This window comes from Nematostella vectensis, chromosome 15 (genome assembly GCF_932526225.1).
Source record: "Nematostella vectensis chromosome 15, jaNemVect1.1, whole genome shotgun sequence".
Classification (NCBI taxonomy): Eukaryota; Metazoa; Cnidaria; class Anthozoa; order Actiniaria; family Edwardsiidae; genus Nematostella; species Nematostella vectensis.
Window position 1 is genome coordinate 2,374,266 of NC_064048.1, and position 26,870 is coordinate 2,401,135.

General features: G+C 40.2%; 2 protein-coding genes and 1 long non-coding RNA gene across 3 annotated transcripts in view; 1 reads left to right on the forward strand and 2 right to left on the reverse strand.

Annotated features, from left to right (window-relative positions):
* Window positions 1-9,655, reverse strand: part of LOC5510794 — a 10,113-nt gene extending 458 nt beyond the window's left edge. The window contains exons 1-13 of the mRNA XM_048723061.1: window positions 9,540-9,655; window positions 8,311-8,374; window positions 7,685-7,718; window positions 7,435-7,607; window positions 6,537-6,905; window positions 5,659-6,000; window positions 5,462-5,497; window positions 4,632-4,722; window positions 4,017-4,165; window positions 3,721-3,803; window positions 2,787-2,892; window positions 427-576; window positions 86-244 (exon numbers count right to left, since the gene is read on the reverse strand). Of these exons, the coding sequence (XP_048579018.1) occupies window positions 86-244; window positions 427-576; window positions 2,787-2,892; window positions 3,721-3,803; window positions 4,017-4,165; window positions 4,632-4,722; window positions 5,462-5,497; window positions 5,659-6,000; window positions 6,537-6,905; window positions 7,435-7,607; window positions 7,685-7,718; window positions 8,311-8,350 (1,732 nt within the window). The 5' untranslated portion in view covers window positions 8,351-8,374; window positions 9,540-9,655. The remainder of the gene's footprint in view (window positions 1-85; window positions 245-426; window positions 577-2,786; window positions 2,893-3,720; window positions 3,804-4,016; window positions 4,166-4,631; window positions 4,723-5,461; window positions 5,498-5,658; window positions 6,001-6,536; window positions 6,906-7,434; window positions 7,608-7,684; window positions 7,719-8,310; window positions 8,375-9,539) is intronic.
* Window positions 9,656-11,967: 2,312 nt separating this feature from the next.
* LOC5510795 (protein piccolo) lies at window positions 11,968-19,127 on the forward strand. The gene is made up of 5 exons (XM_032380043.2): window positions 11,968-12,168; window positions 14,068-14,661; window positions 15,111-16,660; window positions 16,891-16,953; window positions 18,526-19,127. The coding sequence occupies exons 1-5, from the start codon at window positions 12,060-12,062 to the stop codon at window positions 18,643-18,645; spliced, it is 2,436 nt and encodes an 811-aa protein (XP_032235934.2). The 5' UTR covers window positions 11,968-12,059; the 3' UTR covers window positions 18,646-19,127.
* A 574-nt stretch (window positions 19,128-19,701) lies between these two features.
* LOC116617351 lies at window positions 19,702-24,664 on the reverse strand. Its single transcript, XR_004295729.2, has 5 exons — window positions 24,627-24,664; window positions 24,507-24,542; window positions 23,172-23,207; window positions 20,437-20,508; window positions 19,702-19,793 (listed from the first exon to the last, which is right to left on the reverse strand). It is a non-coding gene; the product is annotated as an uncharacterized LOC116617351 (long non-coding RNA).
* Between the last annotated feature and the right edge of the window lie 2,206 nt (window positions 24,665-26,870).

Here is a 26,870-nt window from a genome sequence, read left to right on the forward strand (position 1 = left end):
TGTTGATGATAATGATGATGATGATAGTGATGATGATGACGACGATGATGATGGTAATAATGATGATGATGATTAAGGTGGTGACAATGTTGATGGTGTAGTCTTACCTTTACATTGATATTCATGACTCCTGCGAATCGTTTGGCTGGTAGCATGAAGTACCGTACACTGCCTGGTGACACATACGCGGTGATCACTGCATTCACCTCAGTTATTGTAAAATCCAACTCAAGTTCGAAGGCAGCTATAGCAGGATGAAAATACATCTCTTAATACTGCAATCCTCTATATTGAATGAATAACGCTTGGCCATCTTTTTGATTCTGTAAAAATTCAGCAGTCCCTCCCCCGGAAAGTTTAAAGCTGAGTACAACCTTATGAAATGTTCCTCCCTACTATTTTGTCCCTCCCTCCCCCCCTACTTACTTGAGCATGTCCTGTTCTGGAGTTGGTTAACGAGACCCAGGAGATTATCAAAGTTATTTGATGTGAATACGTGTTTGCTTGGATCAGTGGCGATAAACTCGAGCTCCTTCAAATCGTAATCGGCGACACCAACTGATATTATAGTTAGATCTGGAAAGTGAGGTATAAAGATAAACGAAGTATAAAGTTTAAAGTCCCTTGAAGAGGGGTTTAGCAGGGCAGGGGGGTGGTATAACGAGTGGATGGGTTTTGAATAGGACCAGATTCCCCTCTTGTGCACAAAGTTCCCCCACCCCCCCCCCCCCCCCAAAAAAAAGTGTTCCTTAAACTAGACCTAAACTCCAGAAGCGTGAATGAATAAAGAATGTAGTCTGTTTCCATTTTTCGGCCTTCAATAATTCTGTGTAGAATCAGGACATTTCATATATATATTCATGGGTAATTAGTAGAGATCAGGCCTGAACCCAGCTTCGCACCCCCCCCCCCCCCCCCCCCCCCACAACGGCGCAGAGTCCACTTCCGGTTAGCAATAAACGTGCTATTTGCAGAACATAACTATAAAGCTTAGGCGAATTAGATAAAAAAGAGGATTTCTAGATGGTATCATCTGGTAAGTTATAAGTCTATACGCCAAACGTCGAGCTAGCGAGCAGTTGTTTCTTCGATTTTCACTATTCCGAGCCCGCGTGAATAATTTCCAACTGCTGAACCGCTTTCTGCCTTTCGTCATTCAAACTGCTGGAATTGCATTTGGTTAGTCGTCGCTTTGCAGAGGAGAAGATTGGAAACCATTTCTGTGCTGCCCCAATACAAACGCTTAAAAGATTTTGAATGATGGAAGCAAGAGGGCTTGGAAAGCCAAATATTGCTTTGATGCATCTTGTTTTTGACGGTCCCATGTTTCATAGATAGCAGGCGCACGTCCGGACCCAACCCTGCTCAAGTGACGTGATAATGCCTCTGGTTGACACCTTTGTTGGTGGTTGGAAAAGATGGTTAACTCTATATGTGTATTTGGATAGAAAAAAGTTTCTAGATGGATCTAGTGACTTATTGCCAAATCTAGTAGATTTGAACTTAAAGGGGCAGTCGCACCGGTAGCGATATTTTTCAAGAATGCTACCGTCACCAATCCAGCACAGAGAAAAACTACTGGACATTATTTAAAAGCTGTTTGATTGTCTTCTTGTGAGTAAATTCAGCGCGATGCAAACGAATTTCGCATCTACATACTCTTTCAGCTGTCTATTCCGCTCTCAAGAAATGACGATTCCACGGTGTTTCGGCATAAATGTGCCAACAAAGAAATGGCGCTCAGAAATCCGGAACGTTCAAGTCGGGGACATTGTTGTAGTAAGTGACAGCAATGCACTGAGAGGAAAGTGGAGCACCGAAGGAGTAACTGAAGTTCATCCCGGGCCTGACGGCAAGGTGCGCAACGTCAAAGTACAAACAGTGACCGGAAAGTACAGTCGTCCAGTCACCAAGATTGCTGTGATCCAGGCTGCAGACAAAAAGCTACTGTAGATTGATAAGGACTACGCCCTTATGGGGCGGAGAGTGTTTCGGCATAAATCTATTACATAAGTGACAGTTCGTTAATATCGATTTCAACCACGTGATTATATTCCATTGTAAATCAGTCAGATCAACAGTAACCGAGAACGGAACTCTGAAATACAGCTAAACAGTACGATTACAAAACCTACAGCTAACCAGGACTTTGAGAATCAGAAAACACGATCGGATACGCCACAGAAGTAAGTTAATTTGTGAGTTTAAATAACTGTAAATAAGCTTTGATTCCATGCAATCGATGTAAATCAAATAACTTTCATTCATTCTAGATCGAATAAATATATCTTTACACATCGTTGGATTGTTATACGGTTTGTGGCGAAATCCTCACGGGAACCTAACGCAACATTTTCACTTTGAAACGAAAGTGCGACTGCCCCTTTAATTGATCCGTGGTTAGTGACTAATTACTCTGCACCAGAACCTGCGTTTATACAATAAATAAAGACAGGTTATTTATCTGCGTCTGGGTAAAAGGTCTTCTGGTCAATTTTTATTCTAAATAATAATTATATCAAGCCATGGAAATGCTGTTTGGCGAGTGGATGATTGAATTTGCAATAACGGTGAGTTCCCGGTGAACAGGTGGACTAAGGGCGCATGAATACAGGGGTTTGGAAGTATTTTGATGAACCTACAAGCGTGAATCCACTTGAGCTTTGGAAAACGAAATACTACACGACCTTTCTGTTATTTTCGATTTATATTTATGATTCCTTAGTATCTCTGTGCAGCTGGGAGAGTGTAGTTTGAAACCAAATAAGGAAAACCAGGGTTTTCACCTTTGATGGTTCGCTTGATGTTTCGCACCGAATTGGCCAACAGGTTAGCATCAGGGTCATTTGACTTGCCATCAGTCAAGAGAACCAATATATTCATCGCATTTCCCTGGTAAGACAAGTCAAATATTTGGTACATTTCAGGGGCGTGGCAGGGGTGGGACACTGGGGGCACGTGCCCCCCCCCCTCAATATTTTAAAAAATTACAAGGAAATGACCAGTAGGGGCGTGGCTGTGCCCCAAAATATTTTTTTATGTTTCTGTATTGTGCCCCCAATACTTCGAAGCTTGTTACGGCCCTGCACTCCACCAGTTCCACTAAAAGAATTGCCAAATGGCAGTTCTACGACCGAAAGGTGTTTATGGGTAGAAGTAGTATTTTTTGCAAACATAAAGGTTATCAATAAACTCAAGCAATGTTAGAACCATGTATATTATATATATAATATATATTCATTATACTAAATGGATAAATTATATTTTCTACATTTTCTGTACTTGGAACAAACATTTTGGTAACCATGGATCCTTTCGGTCGTAGAACTGCCATTTGGCAATTGCCATTTGCCGTTTGCACTGACAACATTTATTTTTTTAATAGGTGTATTATACAAACTCCTCGGGACTGTCTCGGTACCACTCGGACAGGTTTAGAGCTTTTCGGGGATGAATCGGTACCACTCGGGCAAGCTTAGAGACTTTCGGGAATGACCCGGTACCACTCGGGCAAGCTTAGAGACTTTCGGAAATGACTCGGTACCATTCGGTCAAGCTTAGAGACTTTCGGAAATGACTCGGTACCACTCGGGCAACCTAAGAGACTTTCTAGAATGACTCGGTACCACTCGGAGAAGTTAAGGGCTCTCTGGGAGTGTCTTAAAACTTACCAAAAACTTCAATGAGAATCGGCACTATCTTTTTTTAATGATTGCTTACCTTACTTTCAGATGAGTTTTGGATGGGCTCAAATACATTGTCTTGGACAAATTTTAGCGCTTTCCCAGTGTGCGTCACTCCACCTACAAACCACATATTCTACAAGTTATTCTACTTTCCAAAAAAAAACCTATCATATTTTTTTTTATCATTTTCTCCTGGAAATTCAGTACCTTTTTTGGCTACGGTTAAAACACTTAAGACAAGACCGTTGTGTTTTGATCTCTCGTTAAATTCTCTTTCGCTAATTCTATACACATTAAATCTCGCTAAAACAGAAGGGAGAATTTGTATACTTTCGAAAAGAAGTGACCCGACAGCACACTTGAGCCTTGTTTTAGAGTTGTACTCGTCGATGCTGATTGACAGTCGTGGTTCACTGGAAAACTCGACAACCGAAACACGCGTTTGCCGAGGAGAAATGTTAAAAGCGCCGATAATTTTCCTGAAATAAAACAGCATTTAACCTATAAGTAATGAACTACTCATAGCATGTTGTAATAAATGCAGCAACTGAGAAGTTATCTGAGTTAGCCAGATTACCACTTTAATGAATTACAGACATTACTCCATTTTTCAAACAATTTGAACACTTGTTCTCTCTCACAGAAGCGTAAGGTCCCCCAGAACCTCCCCTCTCAATCCAGAAGTGGCCCAGACTTCCATATCTTACTACTTTACATGCTTTTATATTAAAGCGTTTTTATATAAACACTCATCCTCTATCCCTGAAAGAGTAAGCCAATAGACCCTGACCGCCCTCCCTAAATCTAGATATGCCCCATATAATATACCATCTTGCTATTTCATAGGTATTTGCTTTTAAAGCTTTTTAATATACACACACATAAGTGTTAATATAAAATGGTCTTTAAAATGAAAGCTCAAGTGTTATTTACACACGTACTTACTTGACAAAGTCCTTCTGTATGTTGTAGTTAGCCGCTGATATGCTCCCGGATTCGTCCATCAGAAACACAAGGTTTGAAGGCAACTCACAACCTGAAACAAGAAACAATACAAATAAAACATGCGTCCTCCGTCTAAATGATGTATGGCAGACTGGAGCGAGAGCACAGAGTATAGAAAACATGAGCGCTGCTGGGACCTATTCAAATTGGCTATGAAAGTGGAGGGAAAGGATTTGGTTTATGTTTACATGAAGTACGTACCTGGAACCTTCATCCTGACAAAAGAGTGAAAGCTGCTTACCTTCATATTTAAATCGGCAGTAGCACCTGCAATAAGTCAACTTAGAGGTGCCCAGTCACCTTCACTGGCTATAGATCAGCGTTGACCGTCCCTCCCGTTATTAGAGCAATCTATTTAGGGAGTACCTATTCTAAGTTAAAAGTAGGCTACCAAAGCGTTCGTACTAAATGTTTCCATATGAAGAAACCGTTGTCGTTTTAGGGTTCTGGTACCGAGGAATTTTAGTTTTTTTTCAGAGGCTTTCTCCATTGACTAAAGATGGTCACAGTCACTGTTTTTCTCTTCTGAATACAATTCACAAAGTTTGCGAAGCACCTACGGTACGGAAGCCCTAAAAATGACAAGTATCGTGCAGGTTTTCCAAATAAGGAATATATTAGTTTCCTTATATGGAAGTGACCGCGTCTGGGAAAAACGACAATTTTTTTGCTAAATTTTCTTTATATGTAAGTCTATACCCATTAGCGCTGGCATTTGTGTCCCTTTGCTGGAAAAAAAAAATAAAGAATTTGATATGATGGGAACGCACCTATGGTTTTGCACACTTGTTCTCCATGTATGTTTTCTGAAACAGGAAAAAGGATGTTAAAAATTCCTTCAATGCATTCCCAGATTTACTTTAGCCGTGCATGTAAAAGTCAATTCTGTAAGAACTAGTCGCTTCATCTTTTCGCCTATTCTGTAAAAAATGAAGATTTGGAAAATTTATCAAAATACAATACTCACCGAGGTACCGTGACAACCCAGAAATCATTGCGTCCGCTTCCACCCTAATATCATCCACTTTCACTCCAGGGTAACTTCCATTGTTCTTCAAGTACTCAGCATTCGCAAACCTTATCACTTGCGTCAGCAGAACATCCTGATTGACCAGTTTTGAAAACTTGTCATACCGGTTACAACTAGCGAATGTCGTATCATAACAGGCTCCCGTGGAATAGTACATGCGCAATAGCTGTCCCAAACGCACGCCCTTGCTACTCCATTCAGCGACCTTTGACCCGAGAATGAACCCGTCCATGTCTCCCAAGAGTTGAGCGTTTGTGGCTTTTGTAAACTCGGCTGCAGCTTTAAAATGGAAGTCGACTCGTTTAAGAGGTTTTGGACGTTGTGGCGAATGTTTTAGTGCCTCAATGAAATACGTTCATATAAAATAAGATGATATATGTATATATATTCTACAATGATTTAGACTGCATGGGAATCAACCCCCCTTTATAAGCCTTTAAAAAAGAGTCCGTCCGTTTTCGTTTTGTGAGAAATAATGGGTAAAGTCCCAAATTTATGTCCACTGCCCCTTGATCCGTTCCTGTATTTTATTGCTAAAATATGAAGTGTTTGTATCACAGATAGCTATATTGTTCAAAGTGAGAAGATATTTCAAAATACATGAGACGTGTCACTTACAAATCTCAAAACAGTGTCTTATTGGCAATCCCTTTGTTATTGTTACATTGAAATGAAAATACTCCATTTTATAATTGGAGATCAATGTTTTGAATAACATTAAAAATAAAAAAACATTAAAAATGTCCCTTTTCTTTTTTAAAAATCACGGTAAAGATAAGGCTTGTTATAAAAGACAATAATCATTCAACACAAACCTGGCTTTCTGAATTTATTTGGACACTCCTCACTAGGCTCCCAGCTGCCTCCCGGTCCAAAGTACGAAGTACTCCCTCCATTCTTTTTGAACAAAATTGATATCCCAAGATCCCTAGCGATGGTGGCTGCGTATAAATTGTCAACTGTATCTGAGGCAGTTGGTTCCCAGTCCTTCAGAGAAACACTTGTTTTTCGGTCAAGCCCTGCGCATATGCCATTGATCACGTGACCTATTGCGATTGCTTCTCCCGCGCTTTTCAGTACTACACCGTTCTCGTATTTATCGGTCACACCATGCATGACGGCCTTTTCGAGGAATTGTTTTTCGCTTTCGGACAAGGCGTCGCTTGGAAGTGACTCGGCAGTTCCTGGGATTGAGATATATCAATCAATGGCGGTTATGTTGAGTTTCAGAGCAATTTTCTATCCGAGAATGCACGAACTTTTTTGTATTTTTGTTTTTCGAATGGCCGCGCCGCTAGTGAAAGGGACGCCGGGCCAGAGTTCTCTCGCGCGGCCATTCAAAAAGTAAACAAAATAAACTACGAACGAGTTCCCATATTCTCGGATAGAAAACTGCTCTGAAACTCAATATAACCGCCAGCTGTGCAGGCTGTGGTCTCCGTGAGACCACCGTTTCCATAACCTTTCAAGATGACGAGCGATACAAAACATGAATAACAAGAATTCCTGCAAGTTCAGCTGGAAAATTGACAATTCAGATCAATCCCACCTACAACTCGAACTGCTCAATGCTATTTATAAAGTATCAAATAACGGAGGGAAAATTGTGTTTTAAAAGAGAGGAGAGTTTTTAATATTCTAAATAAAGATAACGCAACACTTTCACACAAGTCGTATATACGGACTTTAAACAGAGAATTCCCCCTGACTTACCAATAAGAGTTTGCCAAAGCTTGTCATCGTATCCAAGTTTGCGTATCGAGTTTGCTATGTCTTTCAGCGATTTCTGAGGCAGCTTTTGCTCAATTTTCTCCACTACTTCAATAAAGTGATCAAGTGCAAATACTTCACTAACTCCAACCGAGCGTTTAGATCTGGAAGGAACGCTGGAACGACAACGATTGACCGACAGAGACATGAATGAATGATACAAGTATGATAGCAAGATGAACTATGGTTTTACCTGCTATCCTCGGCCATTGCATGTTGTTGTGATCCTGTGTAAGTTGATAGACATTTTACTTAATTTGCATTAACATGTTGGAAAACGACGATTGAGGTAGTGATGGTGTAGTTGATGATGGTGATGATAATAATAATATGGTGATGATGTTGATGGCGATAACCACGACGACGACAATGATGATGATTATGATGATGATGATATTATGAATGTTGTTATTATAACAAAATTTACAAATAAGTACCGAGCAATTTGAAGAAGAAAAGAAGGAAGTTAAGTTAAGATATGTTAAGAAAAGAAGATGAAAAGGAAAAAGAAGGAGCAGAAGAAACTAAAACGGAGAAGAAGAAGAAGAAAATAGAAAGAAAAATATGTAAAGAAAAAAAAGAAGAGGTAGAAGACAAAGACAAAGAGGGAGTAATAACGATTGTTTGGCAACAGTTTTAGTAATAGATTTGTAAAAGAATTAATCAGATTAAAAGATCATCCGTGCGTTTAGATTATAAGGGTCACTCTTGCATGGCATAAACTGCATGCTATTCAGCCTTATAGGTATCCATTTGTGTATTTTCAAATACAGGCGGTTAAACAAACAATCAACTGCTTTGTTATTGAGGTGCACTCACCAAAAATCACGACAATCGTCACTAACATCAATGAAAACATCGCGCAGAAATATCAAATGAAAACCTGTTGAAACAAAAAAAATCAATCATGCGGCAACCTCCATCTGTTGTCTAGACTCTCTCTCTTCAGTGTTTCGCAAAACATTGTCAAGGTAACATTAAATAAAGCTACTCGCCGCCATTTTATAGTCCCGCTCAAGAGCGAGTCACACAAAGCATCGATTTCCATCGGCTAATTCCAGCAAGTAACTAATGTGTAGTTCCAGAAAATATCCAACAACCCCCCCTCCCACCCCCCCCCCCCCCCCCCCCCCATTGAGGGGGTCGGAGGTATGACCCCCCACTCCTCTGGAATTTCCATTCCTCTGGAAAAAGATAAATACAGTAAATGTTAAAGAAAAGGGCATTTTACCTCCCCCCCCCCCCCAACCCTCTGGAAATTCCGGGGCGTCTGAACCCCCCCCCCCGGAATTTCCAATCCCCTCAATGGGGGTATGGATATTTTCTGGAACTAAGCAATATATTTTCAATCAAATATCGATAATAAAATATCACACTTCATTCGTAGATTGTTATTTTGAAGTTCCCTTACAAATAAACCGCTGTATTTTTACTGATAAGCAATAACAAATAAGTGAGTGATCGACATTCTTCAAATGATGCGATTTTCTTATGAAAAAAAAACCAACAACCATATACAAAAGCCCAAGTCTATCGGTGTGGTTTCCAGCTAGCCTGCTGTGCAGACTGGAAGTCGAGTAATCTTTTTCGTTGTATGCTGGTACTGCACAGGGTGATTAAAGCATTTAAGCGTAAAGTACATTATACCTATCATTTATCATCAATGTTTAACAATATTTCCTCGCTATATAAAAAAAAGCACGTTTAACTTTTATAACGAGGTTAACTTTCATTACAGGGGAAACTTCACGTGTCTCTTTTGAACACCAAATTTTGCTTTGCAAAAGTTGAGCAACTTCGTTATGAAAAAATCGAGTAAGGAACACATTTGTTTAGAAAATAAGCGTGAGAAGTTAGAGTAAGTTTTACTTTTGATGTCCGATTTCTGTTTGGCCAATAGTTAAAATTATTGAAGGATATTTTTTAATCTATTTCTCTTTAAGGCAGGCATTCGAGTACTCCAAAATATACCATGCTAGCAATTGTGCACGAACACGCGTGTTTTCACGCGATCAAGCGCGATCACCCCTTTGGTGCCTTTTACTCACCTTCAAAAGATAAGTTTATATCACGGATCTTTTAGTGAGGTTTCCTTTGCAGAAGTTACAAAACGCTTTGAGTTCGCTAGACTGCACCGCTTATTGATATAAGTGCGCGCACGTCAGAAAACACTTAATGCATCTTTGATGTTCTCTAGCATTTCATTCGTGGAATAACTGGCAGTCATGCATTTACTTTAGCGTGTAATTTGTAATAAATGCAAAATCTTACTCACCTTAGAAAATTTTAAAGAATGCGATCTCAAGAGACTGTCACGACTCATATGTTTGAAATGATTTATAATATAACTACACGATACACATAGAATACTTGAGATTTGATGTGTGTGGAAATGAGATTCGCCTCCGGCAAATATCGACTTAATAATTTCTAACTAAATGAGGGGAAATCAAAGACAATAGTTTATGCACTTTTCTCGAAATTTCTAACTTGTGAAAGTACACAGGGGTTGGGAAAGAGTGAGAGAGAAAAAGGGTGAAAGAGAAAAACAGTGACTGTGACCATCTTTGGTCAATGGAGAAAGTATCTGAAAAGAAACTAAGAGTCCTCGGTACCAGTCCCTCAAAACGACAACGTTTTCTTCATATGCAAATTTAGCCTAAACAGGTTCTTATGTAAATGGTGCTTAGTGAAATTTTAGTCTACGCAGGCTCTTTAATAGGTTCTTATTTAATGAAAAATATATTCTACATTTGTGAATGGTAGAAATATGGCATGTATATTAATGTAATGCCAAGACAGGCCTAGCGGCCGTTTCTCGAATCTCCCGAGTACTGGGTTGGCAGCCACTCCAAGACCACAGGCGCCCCTCCACGGTGGGATTATAAGGCCCTGTCACACGTAGACTCTCCGGCTGCAACTTGTCTCGCAAAAAAATTGTTGCAGAAAGTAGAAGAGCGTTCTACTTTTCGTGCGACTTTGAGAAATGCAAAACAAGTTGCAAAGGGGGTGTCACACGCCAAAAAAAAAAAAAAATGCGCGTGCGAATGCAACAATTTTTTTTGCTAGACAGGTGGCAAGAGAAAAAAAAGGAAGTGTGACAGGACCTTTTGATCCCGAACGCTCTTCTACTTTCTGCAACAAATTGTTTCAAGTCGCAGGAAAACTTCACGTGGGAAGGGGGGGGGGGGGGGGGAGAGGTTGAAACCCTTCCCATGATGCACTTCGTCAAAGCAATTATCAACCGTCGCGCTACGTGATGGCGCGCAGATGATCTTAGTAATGAAGGCGTTAAGATTAAGATGGATTAAGATGGTTACAGCGGTTACATTGAATCATATAAATCACGTTTTTAGTATTGCAGGTTATAACCTGTAACCTTCAATATATTGGGGACACTAAACGCAAATTAAAAGAACGCTTTAATGACCACCGCAGAACTGTAGACTCCCAATCTCGATCCATACCAACCCACGCCGCTGAACACTTCCTAAAACCTAACCACTCCGCTTCTGACATAGAGCTCATACCTATTGAAAAAATAAGAAATAACCGCGACTCCATCCGCAAAGCAAGAGAAGCCACACTGATAGCTCGCGCTGGCACTCTTGAACCCGGTGGCCTCAACCGGCGTGAATAAACCGTTTAGCTACTTAGTAATCCACACCACCCTATTTACCATCTTCCGTAAGTCACTCAATTACTATTTTTACCTTTTGTTAGTTAATCATCAATGAACTTTGTACTTTGTCACTCAATTACTATTTTTACCTTTTGTTAGTTAATCATCAATGAACTTTGTACATATACTAGCTATAACATGCCATTGTAACTCATTTATAACCTGAAGAAGGCAGGTATTGGCCTGCCGAAATATCGTTCTAAAAAACATAAATCTGCGTTGTTGTCGACTTTTCCTTTAAAAGGTTTTATTAATTAATCAAATGTTGACGCAGACCACAAGGTCCGACGCACACCAGCAGATAGAGGCTGTCCGGTGGTTTCTTTCTACGTTTTTGTAGCTTTAATACTATTATATCTATGTGTTAACAAGGCTTTAATACTATTATATCCATGTGTGAACAAGGCTTTAATACTATTATATCTATGTGTGAAGAAGGCTTTAATACTATTATATCTATGTGTGAACAAGGCTTTAATACTATTATATCTATGTGTGAACAAGGCTTTACTACTATTATATCTATGTTGTTATACCAAAAGTAGTCCCAAGCATAAATATTATTATGTCGTTATGTCACTCTAGTGTGTACCAGACATAAATATTATTGTGTTTTAATGTCTCTAATGAGTACCAGACTTAAGTATTATTATGTCACTAGTGTGTACCAGGCTTAAATTCTATAATGTCGTTATGTCGTTAGTGTGAATGTGGCTCGCCCCGCCGACATCCTCGCTATAATCGGTTTTACCGGTATTGACTGGTAAGGGGCGACATGTCTATGTGTCGCGATACAGGTCACGAGTGGACTGGAACTACTCAAGCGCGACGATAAAGACTTGTCAAATCGCCATGAAGTTTCCTATATAATACAACAATTCAAACAATGTATAAATCCTGGGTCGGCGGTGGAAGAAACTTGTGTTGGCGGTTTGTTGTAGGTCTAGTTATTTTTCTTGCTTGTGGGGGAATCAAGGTAATCGCAAGACCAAAAGGTATTTATAGTTTTCAATTCAAAAGTCTTAGTTTATAATTTAGCTGGTGGCAGCGTTTGGATTTGTTCTTAGTATCATAATTATCACTATGTTATGGAATAAACAAAGCACCTTTTATAATTAGCAACGAAAACAAGACTTTATGAACGTGTGAAAATATTATGGGTGTTATTTTTAGAAATCCGTTACTATAATAGTGCTCTACACCAAATCGTCCTATAAATAACTATGATTGTATATTGATTTAATAGGCACCGTTATAGCAAATATTTACAATTCAGCAGTCCAGCAGTTTATAATCATGGTATTGACAAAACTATTAAAAAAATCATCAAAATGCATTGTGAAATGTAGTCCGCTTACGTAAACAAAAATTGTTTTGAGGGTTAAAATCATTTATAAAAGAGATCACATGCAGTAAAATTTCAATATTTTTCGTTGCTTCGATAATGGACATAGTGCTGTATAAGAGTAACATACCACGGAAAACTATGGGAAATTTGTTTTTCTATAACTCAAACAACGAAAAGAGTATTTTGAAAAACCAAAACAGCGCGCGCTCGTTTGAAATGGTGTTTGCAGCGCCCGATTAGCTCAATTTAAAAAGTTTTGCTTTAAAACCCTACAATTTTCGTTAATTTTAGTGTTCTGCTGTAAGGATAGAAAATACATTTACTAGAAAAGGTTGAGAACCAAATCTAGCGAAGTTGGATCAAGGTTTTTCGTCTCTTTCGTTTCAAGAGTTTCAAGAATTTTTATAATCACGAATCCCGTAGTATGTCTTCTAACAACCAATCAGAAAGCGAGATTACGCGCAAGTGTTGTAGAAAGTATTATCGAGCCCCGTTAAAAGAGACAACCTTGAGACTCACAAAGCCGTTTTAATTAATTATTAACTTGGGAAAATTAAAATAATGCACCTAATCCACATGCACCTATTAAAGAAAATATGCAAATAAAGATACTCTTTCAATCAAACTCTCCCTAGGGATTGGCGTATCAAGGGTAAATTCGGGTACAACACCATAAAAAATTAAGGGATAAAGAGTTTGGAATCATTCCTTTAGTTCAGCATACAGTGCCTAGTATCGAGAAGCTATTTGATAAGCACGCGATGGCCCCAAGTTTGTTTGACATCATAGGTAGTGTTCCGTGATTTTCTTGAGCGCGTCCAATAATTTGACAAAGTGATTGCTGAAGTAAACCTACCTTGGTTCCAGAGCCTGGAAAGTCTCTCATGTTTAGTGGCCAGCAAGGTTGAGACGTCTCAACCTCGCTGGCCACTAAATAGAGAGACATTACAGGCTCTGGAACCAGGGTAAAGTAAACCTGGGCTAAAACTGACAACAAAACGTTCGTCACAGCATTTGTAGCATTGTTGCAAAACGACTGAGTTATCTCGAAACAAATTGGCAAGTTTCAGATTTTGAAATACTGACGCGTTATTTGTCAATGCAGCTTTGTATGACTATAACGACTTAAAATTACAAGCTGTAGAAACTGGGTGGCCTGTGTATATCGGCGTGGTAGAATCAGGGAAACAAATCAGTACAGGGTCAAAACGGTATGTTTTATGCCTCTGGGAAAACAGAACAGTTTAGCTGACGTTGACGTTAGAGCTTCGTCGGAGCAAGAGGTCAGTGCTTTGATTTGCAAACAAATGTAATTTGCGTCGATAAAACGGGCAAAAAAATATAGTTTTGTTGCTCTAAGTACGATGGACTTTGGCTGTGGCAAGCTGTTTTGTTGGAAAATAAAGCCTTATCTACCCCACCGTAAGCTCATATCAATGATGAAGTGCAATTCTTACATCCTCGGCATACTTTATTGGCATACCTTCTGACTTCTTGTCACAATGGCGCACGTTTTATACTATCACGACATTTTCTTGTATTTCAGCTGAAGTTACCGGGGAGTCCATCAGTGAGGCGTTAAGACTAGTTGCACCTCAGACCATAGTGTCAGCGTCTTTTCCTATCAATGCCTGGTCAGCCAGCGCTTCAGACCAACAAATAGTAGACCAGGTCAAACCGAGCAACACTGCACCCTCGACACAACTGAGGGAGCCAACGCCACCAGTACCGCATGCAAGTGTCGCCGCAACTTGGTTGCAACCAGATGTAGGAAAGATGCAAGATAAATTCACAACCGCCGCTATCGGTGTTGCTCCAACGTCGGCGCAACTAAGAGACGCCACACCGCCATTACCGCAAGAAAGTATCGCTGCAACTTGGTCGAAACTAGATGTAAGAAAGGCGCAAAAAGAATTTACAACAGCCGCTATCGGTGTTGCTCCAACGCCGGTGCAGCCTGTTGCGTGTGTCACACAGGAACTTTTGCGACAGGAATTTTTGCAACCGCTAGGATCTACGCCGACACAAGCATCTGGTCTGAGTAACCTCATTCCATACGGGCTAAATCAAGAATCCGCGGCATCACATCCTTGCCCCCCCTCACAACAGTCTGCTCCTGCCCCAGGCAATATCCAGGAAGGTAGGCAAAGCGCAAAGATGCTATAGACTCTGTCAGGCACAGTTTTCTCATCCTTTCAAATACTACGTGAGAGAAAGTACTCATTACCAACGGCTGATTTGGGGAGCGATATATTGCAATATGTACGATTGAATTTGACAAACCATTGAATTTTTAAGTTTATGACAAATGGTCAGCATTTAAGAGGTGTTTAAACCTGGCTCTCTGCATTGTGAATCCCTCGTCATCTCGGATTAGGACTGAAGGACCGTCTATAACTACACTTTATCAACCTGTACTTTGGGGGCGTAAAAGAAGCGCTGTGGACGCTGAACCGTGGTACTATCCTCTGTGACAAGTACACTTACACACTAACACACTCATGATTGTAAATTGTGTGAAGTAATCAGCATGCAGTCACATGCGCATTAAATCTTGTTAATTATCATTCTTATCTTTCTTTTCTTTAGGCCAAGGCCAGGGTTTGGTTGAATTACCTCCAAAAGGCCCACCACCAATGCAATCAAACCTTACCTCAGCTGGCGAACCTGGAATTGGGTCACTTCCAAACCTTCTAAACCCAGCTCAAGCTCAGGGAATAAATAAGTTACCAGTATCACAGCCTACCACATCAGGCCAACAAAATTTATCTTCGATCCAAGAAGGCGGGCCAGGAGTCGGATCAGCGAGTCCAATTCAGGAGGAAAAAGCACCACCGTTGAACCCACTGACCTCATCTAAACCTTTGCAGCCTTTGAAGGTACAGGTTGAAGTCTCAGGAAGGCCGCAAGCACAAGGACAAAACACAAGCTTTGGCATGACTTTGAACACCAAATTCTCCATGAATAATACTAGAATAGGTGAGAGCACGGGTAACAGTGTTGGCCTGCTGAATAAGGTAGTTAGCTCGGCCTTACAAAACCTGATAACCATGCTCCCAGCGAATGTGTTAGGAGCAGGATCGACTGGACAGCCTGGGAATTTAGGTATACAACAATTTAATGCAACGGGATCACAACAAGACGCAACAGCGCCACTGAGAGGATTGGGAAAATCCATTGCTCAAGGACAGGTTGCAAACCCATCGCAAAAAGATGCAACGTCTATGCAACTCCCTGGAGTCCCGCAGATGAAGCTTTTTGATAACTCCAGTGCTTTGCAGGAAAACGCAACAAACTCGCAAGCTGCAACTTCACCTCTTAGTAATGAGCTGCAGGTGCAACAAGCAGCGGGAAGCCAGGCGCAACAAAGCTCCGCAACTCAACCGCAACTAGAGACATCTGTGCAACCTGCTGATAAAGGAGGGACTAAAGAACAAAGTGCTTCAACTACGCCACAAGAAATGCCAGAGGTACTTGGCGAACAGTTGCAGCAGGGACAATACAATCCTGGTGCACAACAATTAGCAGCAACACTCCCGCAACAAAGCGGAACGTTGATAACCGATAACCATGGCGCCGACAATGCAGTCCAAACTCAGGCGCAACAAGTTGCAACTCAGTCGCAAGCGGGCGCAGTAAATTCGTCTACTTTTGTTGACAGACCTTTAGCTGGGGCGCAACCAGAGGCCGCACAACAAACAGCTTCAAAGACTGTAGAAGCAGACTCCAGCAGAGCAAATGAGACCATGACAACTTTGAACAACAAAGTCGCCCCTCTGAATGCAATTATCCAAGTATCACAGGGACCAAATAACACCAGCTTGAAACTGAAGCCATTAGATGCCGTGAATCTCTTGCAGAATCTGATGCATAGCGTATCAATGCAGGGGAAACCAAACGAAAGCGAAGTGAAGAACTGGCTGACTAAACAACCAGGGCTGCTAGAGGTGCATCGCGCTCAGAAAACACGAAATGGCGGGAAAAATGACTCAAAAACCATTCGGGTAGAACAAAAAAAGAATGAGACAATGGCGAAAGGGAATCAGATGTCCAATATGAGGCCTGGCGACGAGAACTGCGATTTGTGTCGGTTTGTTATGGAGTTCCTCAACAGATCTCTACCAGATCCTACCACTGTGGTAAGCGAATGGAGATATCTTCTTTGATTATTCAAACTCGTGAGGAGTTGAGGGGATGGGCTTTGGGGCTGCATATTTTATTGAAACTCTCTTAACGATAAGCACTCTTGTAATGGTATCCCAAGGATTCGCGTTTTAAGGAGCACGTTATTTTGCGATATCAAGTCCATCATCACATTTTAGCTATCCGCTACTGCCAGATGTTCAGAATTCTATTTCTTTTTCTATAGAATGACATATATGAACAAATCAAAACGTCGTGTCCGCAACTTACACCACAGACAAGAAAAGATGTAAGTAAAACATGAACTGATACAGGAGGCGTGAGGGAGGGTGGGGCTAGATGACTATGGGTGTTGCAAAGAGGTGGTGGTTGTGAGTGAAAGGGTGAGATAGGACTGGGTTAAATTGCCTTGGGTATAGCGATTTGTTTCCGATAGTAATTACGAAACTGTTGTCGCTAGTGGCATTAAAATTTGGTTTATTGTGAAGTAGTTAGTGATGAGATTAATGAAAAGTGGTTATGATGATTGTGATGCAGTTGATTTTCCACTGTTGCTGTTGTTAATGTTGTTGTTTTTGATACTGTTGATGTTGTTGATGCTGTTAATATTTTTGATGTGTTGTTGTTGATGCTGTTGATGTTCATGTTTTTTGTTGCTGTTGATACTGTTGATGTTGTTGGTCTTGCCGTTGGTTTTGTTGTTATTGATAATGCTGTTCATGCTTTTGTTGTTGATGTTTATACTGTTGCTGATGTTATTGATGTTGTTGGTGTTGATGTTATTGATGTTGTTGGATGATGATGGTGTTCACGGGTGATGATGGTGCTCCTGGCTGATGGTGGTGTTCATGGTAGATGATGGTCTTCCTGGCTGATGGTGGTGTTCATGGTAGATGATGGTCTTCCTGGCTGATAGTGGTGTTCATGGTAGATGATGTTCTTCCTGGCTGATGGTGGTGTTCATGTAAGATGATGGTCTTCCTGGCTGATGGTGGTGTTCATGGTAGATGATGGTCTTCCTGGCTGATAGTGGTGTTCATGGTAGATGATGGTCTTACTGGCTGATGGTGGTTTTCATGGTAGATGATGGTCTTCCTGGCTGATAGTGGTGTTCATGGTAGATGATGGTCTTCCTAGCTGATGGTGGTGTTCATGGTAGATGATGGTCTTCCTGGATGATGGTGGCGTTCATGGTAGATGATGGTCTTCATGGCTGATGATGGTGTTCATGTTAGATGATGGTCTTCATGGCTGATGATGGTATTCATGTTAGATGATGGTCTTCCTGGCTGATGGTGGTGTTCAGGGTAGGTGATGGTCTTCCTGGCTGATGGTGGTGTTCATGTTAAATGATGGTCTTCCTGGCTGATGGTGGTGTTCATGGTAGATGATGGTCTTCATGGCTGATGGTGGTGTTCAGGGTAGGTGATGGTCTTCCTGGCTGATGGTGGTGTTCATGTTAAATGATGGTCTTCCTGGCTGATGGTGGTGTTCATGGTAGATGATGGTCTTCATGGCTGATGGTGGTGTTCATGGTAGATGATGGTCTTCCTGGGTGATGGTGGTGTTCATGGTAGATGATGGTCTTCCTGGCTGATGGTGGTGTTCATGGTAGATGATGGTCTTCCTGGCTGATGGTGGTGTTCATGGTAGATGATGGTCTTTCTGGCTGATGATGGTGTTCATGTTAGATGATGGTCTTTCTGGCTGATGATGGTGTTCATGTTAGATGATGGTCTTGCTGGCTGATGGTGGTGCTTATGTTAGATGGTGGTGTTCATGGTTGATAATGGTGTTCATGACTAATGATGATAATGATGTAATTATCATTATCAAAGTAAGGGTACCTTTTTGTTCTCAGTGTGAGGATTTCCTTGACAATCATGGTCACCAACTCCAGCATGCGTTCTTTTACGGAAGAAGGACCGAAGATACGTGCGTCGACCTTGCATTATGCTGGCCGAAATACTGGAGCCACTAAAGGAAAAAAACATCTGTCAATTCGCAAACAGACACCAAAAAGGGTATAGGGCGGTTCAAGGATTTCTCGGCGAGGGTGGGGTCGGGGGGGAACAGTATGTAAAATATATGGCAGGCAGTAGAAACTTTACAAGAAACGAATGAGTCAAACAGTGAAACAAGTCAAATCTAACAGTGAGGACACAGAAAGCGGGCCATGCTGAACAACTTTGACCAATCAGATTCGGCTTGAACATTAAAAAAAAAGTTCAGCCTCACTGTAAGTCTTAGTAGTATACCAATATAGCATGTATACCCATGTTACAAAATTCGTCGATTTCCGCAACTGAGTGGTTACTTGAAGGCAGGTTAGTACCTTTGCAAGTACATGGATAGATCATATTAATTAATGATCTTATTATCGATCCGCGGTGAAAGGGAAAGCACTACAAAGGGGCCTAGAAAAAAAATAAGTTGAATAAATGAATAAACCACTGATTGCAATTTGGTGCTCTGCATTATTTTTTCAGGATTGACTTATTGTAAAACTAGCTTTATTTCAGAAACGGTAATAGGATTTTTGGTATATATAAGAGATAGCAGATCCGATTAAATAACGTTAAACTACCCCTTTGTCATAGCAATTGGTCGAATTTTTATACCCCTAAGAAATAGAGTCCCCCCCCCCAGGCTTAATTGGACGTCCGTATAGGTCATGCGCATTTTTATTACCCACCCTCCCCTCCCACAAAGTTGGAACTCAAAATTGTTATAAACTGTTCCAGCGGCTCTTTCGCGGGGTTGATCTTTGAGAAAGTACACTTGATCTTCGAATAAGTTTGTTGCACACGAAAAGATTATGCTCTTGATTTTGATAGCATTTTCAAGTGTATGGAAATTTTTTATTATGGAAATTGTTAAACACAACAAATATCAAGTGAATCGTCGTCTACTGTATGAAGAACAATTAACAGATTTGCAAGAATGCTTTTATTTTCAATTATAAAGAACACGAATATATCACATATATATTCATATCATCTAAAAAAATCATAATTCTGATCATGCTTTTATGGATCACCACTAAAAGGTCTGTTTGGCTTGGGTCTAAATTCTTGTTTTTATGATGGTCTACTGAACTTAAACTGTCTTCTTGCAAGCATTCAGCCTCTACAAAGAGAAGCATAACAGTTTCCATGGGAACATTAAAACGGGGAAGATGGGGGGAGGGACCAGTAGATTTTAGGATCTTAACTCCAATGCTTTTATATTTAAAAATTCAACGGTTTATCCGCAAGAAAATTTCAAAACAACAACCTACGAATTAAGTCTGATCAGACTTATACGTTATTGACGATATTTGATTGAAAATATCTTGTTTACTTGAATTAGCCGATTTACACGACACGTTGGACTTGTAGTATGCCACTCAAAATATATTCAAGTCGCGTTAATGGCCCAAATCGTGTAAAATGCCCCTACGACTTTATGACACGCGACTCACGACTAGTAGAAGGGTTTTAAGCAAAGCAACAAAAGCCCCTTTTTTTCCAAATAATCCTTTTACGTCTTTGTCGCATTTTTCGAGTGAACAGTATGGCAACAATCGCTCAAGTTCGCGATTATCCGCCATCTTATGTTTGTTCTTCCCAAGACGAGTTTGGCAATGGCATGATTAAAAATATCTTGGTTACTCATTTGAATTAGCCGATGGAAATGGATGCTTTGTGTGACTCGGCGTTGAGAGGGAGCATAAAATGGCGGCGTGATTTCAGCCTAAAGAGTGGGAAGGGCACAGGAATTCATCACTCACCCTGCAAACACCCCTCAGCTTGCCGACTGACTTGCGAATGATCTTGAAGTTCTTCTTGATGAACCGCTTGCACTGGAAAAGATGTGTAATATGATAAAAATAAGGCCTCGGTAGCTCGCGATAGCTCTACGTAACCAGGAGCAGATCCAGAATTTTTTTTATAAAACAGCTTAAATAGGTCAAGGTAAGTTTGACTAAATAGCTATAAATGCTTCAAACAAACTGCTTAGATAGGTCGAGGTAAGTTAGAACAAGTTGCAATAAATGCTTCCAACAAACTGCTTAGATGGGTCAAGGTAAGTTAGAGCAAGTTGCAATAAATGCTTCCAACAAACTGCTAAGATAGGTCGAGGTAAGTTAGAGCAAGTTTGCAATAAATGCTTCCAACAAACTGCTTATATAGGTCAAGATAAGATAGAGTAGCAAGTACAATAAATGCTTCCAACAAACTGCTGAGATAGGTCGAAGTAACTTAGAGCAAGTTGAAATGAATGCTTCCAACAAACTGCTTAGATAGGTCGAGGTAAGTTAGAGCAAGTTGAAATAAATGCTTCCAACAAACTGCTAAGATAGGTCGAAGTAAGTTAGAGCAAGTTGCAATAAATGCTTCCTATAAACTGCTTAGATAGGTTATGGTAAGTTAGAACAAGTTGCAATAAATGCTTCCAACAAACTGCTTAGATGGGTCAAGGTAAGTTAGAGCAAGTTGCAAGAAACGCTTCCAACAAACAACTTAGATAGGTCGAGGTAAGTTAGAACAAGCAGCAATAAATGCTTCCAACAAACTGCTTAGATAGGTCGAGGTAAGTTAGAGCAAGTTGCAATAAATGCTTCCAACAAACTGCTTAGATAGGTCGAGGTTAGTTAGAGCAAGTTGCCATAAATGCTTCCAACAAACTGCTTAGATAGGTCGAGGTAAGCTAGAGCAAGTTGCAATAAATGCTTCCAACAAACTGCTAAGATAGGTCGAAGTAAGTTAGAGCAAGTTGCAATAAATGCTTCCTACAAACTGCTTAGATAGGTTATGGTAAGATAGAGCAAGTTGCAATAAATGCTTCCTACAAACTGCTTAGATAGGTCAAGGTAAGTTAGAACAAGTTGAAATAAATGCTTCCAACAAACTGCTTAGATAGGTCGAGGTAGGATAGAACAAGCAGCAATAAATGCTTGCAACAAACTGCTTAGATAGGTCGAGGTAAGTTAGAACAAGTTGCAATAAATGCTTCCAACAAACTGCTTAGATAGGTCGAGGTAAGTTAGAGCAAGTTGAAATGAATGCTTCCAACAAACTGCTTCGATAGGTCGAGGTTAGTTAGAGCAAGTTGCAATAAATGCTTCCAACAAACTGCTTAGATAGGTCAAGGTAAGTTAGAGCAAGTTGAAATGAATGCTTCCAACAAACTGCTTCGATAGGTCGAGGTTAGTTAGAGCAAGTTGCAATAAATGCTTCCAACAAACTGCTTAGATAGGTCGAGGTTAGTTAGAGCAAGTTGCCATAAATGCTTCCAACAAACTGCTTAGATAGGTCGAGGTAAGCTAGAGCAAGTTGCAATAAATGCTTCAAACCAACTGCTTAGATGGTCAAGGTAAGTTAGAACAAGTTGCAATAAATGCTTCCAACCAACTGCATGGATAGGTCAAGGTAAGTTAGAGCAAGTTGCAATAAATTCTTCCAACAAACTGCTTAAATAGGTCAAGGTAAGTTAGAGCAAGTTGCAATAAATGCTTCCAACAAACAGCTTAGATAGGTCGAGGTAAGTTAGAACAAGTTGCAATAAATGCTTCCAACAAACTGCTTAGATGGGTCGAGGTAAGTTAGAGCAAGTTGCAATAAATGCTTCCAACAAACAGCATAGATAGGTCGAGGTAAGTTAGAGCAAGTTGCAATAAATGCTTCCAACAAACAGCATAGATATGTCAAGGTAAGTTAGAGCCAGTTGCAAAATATGCTTCCAACAAACTGCTTAGATAGGTCGAGGTAAGTTAGAGCAAGCAGCAATAAAGGGTTAACAACAAACAGCTGCTCGGATGATTAAGCTTATCTAATAGGGGGTTAGACCTGCCTAGCTCGCGATAGCTCTATGTAACCAGGAGCAGATCCAAAGATTTATAAAAAGATGAAGACTACGGCGATAACATGGTGGCAATGGTGGTGGTTATGCTATCACGTCGACTTATGACGATAGGTGATGGTGCGAAGGCTTTATGAATATTATGACGAATGCACTAGTGATAATTATTGTAGTGTTGATGATGATAATGTAGTGATAATGATTATGATGGTAATAATGATGATGATGATAATAGTAATGGTAATGATCATGATGGTAATGATGATGATAGTAGTGATAACGATTATGATGGTGATGGTGATGATGTTGGCAATGGTGATAATGATGATAATAATGACATACGATGATGATGATTAACATATTTTTTAAATATTTTATTTTCACACTTTCAGTACATTATACGCCTAAAGATTTAGGGAAAAAGATTACAGTTAACGTTTTCTTTTTCTTTTTTTATTGCAAGGGTATCCAGGAGCTAAGTTAACACGAGGTTTTCTAGTTAGCTCCTTTTTTAAATGATGATAATAAATTTTACGATGATTGTGACAATGTTGATATTGCTGATTATGATAACAATGATAATGATTTCGGCTGCAATGGTGATGATGTTGATATTGCTGCTGCTACTGATGATGATAATGATGACTTATTGATAAGAGGTACCTTGTTTTTGGACATCTTTGCCATAGCACGCTTAATCTGTGTAAATAAAATGTATGTAAAAATTGGTGTGAGAAAAATATGAGAAAAAACGACAGAAATGGTGCCTCCCTTTTTCCCTGTCAATTGTCCTCATTTACCTTTGTTTCTATTTATATTTTATCAAGAATAATTTTTCTGGTCCGTGGTTCTAGCGGATACTTTAAGACCTAGTTTCAACGCCGTTCTTTTCATGTGCCGTCCCAAATGCACGTTTGGCACGGTCGAAATAGACAAAAACAGGCCTGACAGGTTAGACGCCATTCTTTAGACATACATTTAGGTAAAACTGTTTTTAAACAAATAAAATTTGTAATTTAAAACCGTACTGATATTTATGTTCGATATGCTCAAAAGTCTTAACATGCAATTCGAAAGAATCAAATTGAAGAGAGCAATTGCTGGAAGAAATAAGACCAATATTAGTTTGATAGAATTGGTGTTGAGAAGGAGGTGTATTGCAGCAATAGTGCAATAGAGGCGTGTCCCATATTTTTAAATGGAAGGTTAATTTTTGTAGTATTGTAATAGAATCAAGCCTAGGGTTGAGGTGAAGAAAAAAGCCGCACAGACAAAAAGAATGGGGGTGCGGGTGAAAAAAAAAATTCGCCTTTTTCACCCCCTGGACCCGCCCTTAGTACGTTTTCTCTTTTACATATTATGAACAGAGAAGCTAGGGCTGTAGAACTGCTTTAGGGTTTCTCCACCAACCCACTTACTTGCACTTACAGCAAGTAAGTAAAAAAAACTCAAGTCTAGCTATAATACGATCTTTTATAAAAGACTATAATGCATATACGGAGAAATAAAAGAACATATTAAGCGTCTTTTCGGTTTCTGTTTTATTTTTTATTTTTGGTTCCCTGTTTTCTAATTGCAGAGCGAAATGGCGCAACCAATGCATTCGCATGTTGGTAAAACACAAAATACATATGTCCTCTTCTTTTCTTTGATTCGTGAGCAATGCCGTCGTTTAAAAAAAAAAACAAGAAAGTACACTTCTCATTTAAATAAACTAGGCACATGAAAGTGCAGCATTCGTTTTATACGTCGTTCATTGACCGTGCTTTTTACGCCGGATGGGCAAGCTTAATTAGCATTAGATTGTCATTAAACCACATTAAACTACATTATACATATGCTTTTGGGACAGCACGTGAAACAAGCCGGTCCACAGGCGTTCGGCACGGCACGGGCTGAAAAGGCATTGCCAAATAGAATGGACCGGTCTTATTTGATTTAGTCGGATGAAGGATGAGTCACGCAAGTCGGATGAGCGGGTGAGGGGTTCTTACGTACCTTCTTCTTGAGCGTCTTTGACTTGGTTCGTTTGATCTTGGAAAGAGAGAAAAAATACCAAAAAATGCGATGAAAGTGAAAGTTCCAATCCAGTACTAGTTTTTATCTGAATTTTTTTACCCTGTTCTTTGGAACCTTCAGTTTAGATCGTTTGATCTGTGTAAAACAAAATATGCATAATTAATAGAACAAAGCGTTTAAATAATAAAAAATGTCATCTTTTAATTTTTAGTTTCAAATGCACTTCAGTAGTCTCCTTCGCAACCCCCAGCGGTCGGAGTCACAAAGCGCTCCCCGCCCGTAGGGGCTGCTCAGATTCGAACTACATTTCTTTCCCGCTTCTAGCCAAGGTACCATATTTCGAAAACCGTTCGCGCCATGGCAAGCAAACCAATCACGACCCGTGTATTATCATTCAAAGAAGAAGCACGTGAGAACCGTAAGTAATCCCTGTGAGATGCGGGAATGCTCGAAACCCTTTTGAGGAACTGGAACATTTCAAGCCTTGTTTGGTCCAGCATAAATCATTCTCGAAGTCATCATTGGAGAAAGAAGCGCAAGTAGTACATGGCGTTGCGACGGGAAATTGAAACACTTTCGAAGCTTTCGGTGTTTTCCCATCGCCTGTAGCGCTAAGCAGACGCTTGTTTCTCGGTTTTTCTCTTTTGAATGCACTTTTGATTTCTTTTTGTACAGACTGTAGATTATCTCTTGCTCTTTAAAACTTTGCCGAGTACGTTACCATGGTTTACAAACGAACGTTTCGATTCTCTAAATTGTCAAAGTCAACTTCGAGACACATTATTATTAGTTCCCAGAGGTTAAGGGAAGATTCTCCGAATATGTAGATTTTGACCTTCCCTATTATCTCTTAACAACAAATAAAACAATGGTTGTCGATATTTTTTATCTTCTTTGGAGTAATATTCATTGCTATCCATTGTTTGGGAACTCTGGTTCTCATCTGTTTTAAATTTGTCCAATTTTCAGCTGCGATGTTATCTCAGCTGAGTATGATTTCGCGCCAAAACAAAATGACAGTTCAATGGAATTTTTATTGGCTCAATTGTACAATGGAGAGGCATTTTATTGGATTAGCCGTTTGACATCATCTTGATGTACAGACAATGGGAAAGGAATGTAGTTCGAATCTGAGCAGCCCCTACGGGCGGGGAGCGCTGTGTGACTCCGATCGCTGGGGGTTGCGAAAGAGACTAGAAGTTCAGGGGATTTTATATGATTTTTATCTGATTTTGCTGGGCTGCAGCATGTCTCTGACAAACATTGCAAAATCACCAAAAGATCAACAATAGATTGTTAGAATGATAAATAAAAAAAATAAAGTTACTGGTGCAGGCATATTTAAAGAGGCGGAGCTAATCCCGCTGCCGAGACCGCCTTATTACATGATCAGTAGGGCGAGGCTGTCTCCCAATAATTCTCAGTGTTTCTGTGTCGTGCCTCCCCCAATATTTCGAAGCCTGCTACAGCTATGAGTTATTCAATGTTGAGACGCTGGTGTTTCTATTATTGATGATGCTTTACTGTTGCAATTGCTGTCGTTATTATCAGTTACCTTTATTCAATCTTACCATTTGAAACAAATCCGTTGAACCGCTAGCCTCAGATCCGCTAGCCCCAGATCCGCTGGCCTCAGATCGGTTTACCCCACTAGCCTCATATACACTAGCCTCTGAACCGCTAGCCTCTGAACCGCTTACCCCATAACCGCTAGCCTCTGAACCGCTAGCCCCAGAGTCGCTAGCCGCTGAGCCGCTAGCCCCAGATCCGCTAAAATCATTCTCTTCGATTTTCTCAGCTTTCATTGGTCCTCTTTTATGCTAAAGAAAAAACAAATTCGCATTAGCGAGTCCATACGAAAGAAGCACTTTTACTTGATATAAACACCATGGCCGGGAAACTATACAACACAATAAAATTGCCATCAACATAATCGTATCATAATAACCATCCCACCACATTCTTAAAGATCACAACTATCACCATCATCATCATCACCATCATAAACACCATCACCACTAATAAATCCACTACTACCATCATCGTTACCATCGTTACCATTGTTATCATCATCACTATCACCATTATCATCATCAATCATTACCCCAACCACCGTCACGATTATCATCATCTATACCAGTACTATTATCCAGCTATCGCCACCTACTACAACTATCACCACAACCGAAAATACACACTAATTCAAATGACCAAATAAGAGAATCTCCCACGCCAGGGTACCTTGATAACAGGTGACAAGTTGTTACAGACCATCTCTGCCGCGTCGACTATTTCGCTCTAAAGGACCAAACAAATAGAAGTGCCGAGTGTGATAATTAAGAA

Bases quoted from the DNA above. Each gene is read 5' to 3' on its own strand.
- LOC5510795 (XM_032380043.2), top strand. From the start codon at position 12,060: ATGTATAAATCCTGGGTCGGCGGTGGAAGAAACTTGTGTTGGCGGTTT. The intron at 12,169-14,067 runs GTATTTATAGTT...CTTGTATTTCAG, and splicing joins GGTAATCGCAAGACCAAAAG to CTGAAGTTACCGGGGAGTCC. The intron at 16,661-16,890 runs GTAAGCGAATGG...CTTTTTCTATAG, and splicing joins TACCAGATCCTACCACTGTG to AATGACATATATGAACAAAT.